Source organism: Kickxella alabastrina, assembly GCF_025024165.1.
Source record: "Kickxella alabastrina strain RSA 675 chromosome Unknown BX661scaffold_97, whole genome shotgun sequence".
Taxonomy (NCBI): Eukaryota; Fungi; Kickxellomycota; class Kickxellomycetes; order Kickxellales; family Kickxellaceae; genus Kickxella; species Kickxella alabastrina.
The window spans coordinates 725-3262 of NW_026251568.1; the positions used below are offsets into that span (position 1 = coordinate 725).

Sequence of the window (2538 nt, forward strand, 5' to 3'; positions counted from 1 at the left end):
AGTCAAAAAACAAGAGCAAAAATAAAATAAAAATTGTCCGCTTTGTCTTCATAAGCATGCTAGCGTTTCTCCCCCATTTTTTCTATATTTACTGCTCTCACATCTTGTTGTTCAATCCAATCAGCATCAGCAATCAGCAACCAAAAGCGTATCACGTTGGTAGAATTGCAATAATCTTACGATATTTTTCCATCTTTTAAAAAAGTCATTTTAAAGAGAGAGATAGGGCCACTCTAGAATAATTAAAGAATAGTATAAAATGACTGCTTTTTAGCTCTTTGTGGTGCTTTTCATGAATAATCAGGCAATTATTTTACTTGGCTGTGTGGTTGCGTGTGTGGAGGAGGAGGGGTAGTGACTGTTAATTTTTTGTTTTTAAAAGGGGTGTCGTGCGACAAAGTTGTTGTGACTCAGTGAGCAATTTTGGGAAGAGCTGCTCCATTTGCCCCCCACCCCCTCTCTCTCAAGCTTACGCTAATAGAATTTTAGGTATTTTTTAAAGCCTTCTCCTGTGCACAGGTAGGTGCATTTTGGTCAGCACTCCCTCACCCAGTGGAGCTCTTAAAAGCTAGAACCCCCCCCCTGAGGAGATACTCCATATTCCGTGCTCCGCGCGATAATCCCGCTGGGTGGGTTTTCTCGGCTATCTGCCGGTCTTTTTCTGTAAGTCCTGAGTCCTTGGCACACAAAATAAAAAGCCAAGGACCAAAGAAAACAGGTGAGCATAATTGCGGGTGATCCGCTGATTGCGGATGGGAGGTATTGTGATCCTATGATTAAGTCAAGTTAAACATAACAACAACAACAACAGCAACAGCAATGGCAACAGCAACGGCAACGGCAGTAGCAGTGTGTTCGGGGGGAAAACACGCTGACTCTGACAAAAGGGAAATGTCTCAATTGCACTCTCCAATTTCTATTAGCGAATTATTAGCCTTTCCCCTCTTTTTTTACAACCGATGGGCACGCCAGAGCCCAAGGCCATTGCGGCCAGCACAAGCACAGGCGCAAGTACAGGCGCAAGCACAGGCGCAAGCACAGGCGCAAGCACAGGCGCAAGCACAGGCGCAAGCACAGCTTTAAATTCAAGGACAGCACCAGGCAGCCACCAGCGCAGCGCTCACACCCACACAAAGCGCGGCAAGGGCGGCACGCGGTGCCCACACATCGGCAGCAAAACAAAGGCGATCATCGACCGGCTCAAAGTGCTCGTGCCATACGCCAACGTCTGCAAGCACCGCCAAGCGCTGCTGCAGGGCCGCCGCGGCGCTGGCAGCACCCTGGCGGCAGCCGTCCTGGGCGAGCGCGAGCCGACGCCCGCAGCAGCCACCGCCGGCGAGGGCGACCGCAGCCGCAAGCGGCTCGTCGACGAAATGCCGGCTCCCACATGCTCCGCCTGCCACTCGCCAGGCGACCGGCTGCACGCGTGCCTGTCCTGCGACGAGTTTGCATGCTGGCGCCGCGCACGACCGCAGCAGCAGCAGGCGCGCAGCACCGAGCCTCACATTGTCCAGCACCTGCGGTCATCGCGGCACCAGTTTGCACTTGACTTTGTGCACCTGGCGGTGTTCTGCCTCGACTGCAGCGACTACGTGTACGATGCCGCGATTACCGCGTGGCTGCTGGCGGCGCAGATCCGATGGCACGCGGCGCTGTGCGACTCGGCCGAGCCTGAGGCCAAGCGCCCGCGCATCGTCTCCACCGGAGCCGACCTATCACCAGCGCAGACAAAGTACCTGCGCGAGCACGGCGCCGTCCAGGCATGCGGCGGCGTTCGCGGGTTGCTGAACCTCGGCGCCACGTGCTACCTCAGCGTTGTCCTGCAGGCGCTCGCCCATAATCCGCTGGTGCGCGGCTGGATGCTCAGCGACGGCCACCACCCCAGCACGTGCCGCGTCGGCCGCAACGCCCAACAGCAGCAGCAGCAGCTGAAGGAACAGGCGCCTGTCGCCTGCATGGCCTGCGAGCTCGAGGCTGCGCTCCAGGCGTTCCACTCGGGCGACGCCGCGCCCCTCGCCCCGGTCGGGCTGCTGCGCACAATGTGGCTGCTGCGCGGCGACCTCGCCGGCTACGGCCAGCAGGACGCGCACGAATGGCTGATGGCCCTGCTCGACACGCTGCACGTCGGGCTGACCGAGAACGCGCTTATGGGCAATGGCGGCGACACTGGCGGCGGCGGCGCGCACGCGCACTCACACCTGCACCCCTGCGCCTGCCTGGTGCACCAGGCGTTCGCCGGCGTGCTGCAGAGCACCGTCACGTGCTCGGGCTGCGGCAACACCACGCACGCGCACGACCCAATGCTGGACATCTCGCTGGACATCCCCGCGCGGCCAGCCCTGGGCGCACGCGCAATCGACGCCTCGCTCAACGAGTGGCTGGAAACGCGAACGGAGCGCGGCGCGCGCACCACGCGGCGCGGCACAGGCGCGCGCGCCAACGCGTCGCTGACCCGCGGCCAACACCCGGTGCTGACGCTACACGACTGCCTTGCGCATTACACGCGCGCCGAGCCGCTGGCGTCCGGCGCATATGCGT

General features: G+C 59.4%; 1 protein-coding gene across 1 annotated transcript; it reads right to left on the bottom strand.

Moving 5' to 3' along the window:
* Positions 1 to 435: 435 nt before the first annotated feature.
* Positions 436 to 897, bottom strand: BX661DRAFT_191010 (uncharacterized protein). The gene has a single exon (XM_051537665.1). The coding sequence runs from the start codon at positions 724 to 726 to the stop codon at positions 562 to 564; it is 165 nt and encodes a 54-aa protein (XP_051388457.1). The 5' UTR covers positions 727 to 897; the 3' UTR covers positions 436 to 561.
* Between the last annotated feature and the right edge of the window lie 1641 nt (positions 898 to 2538).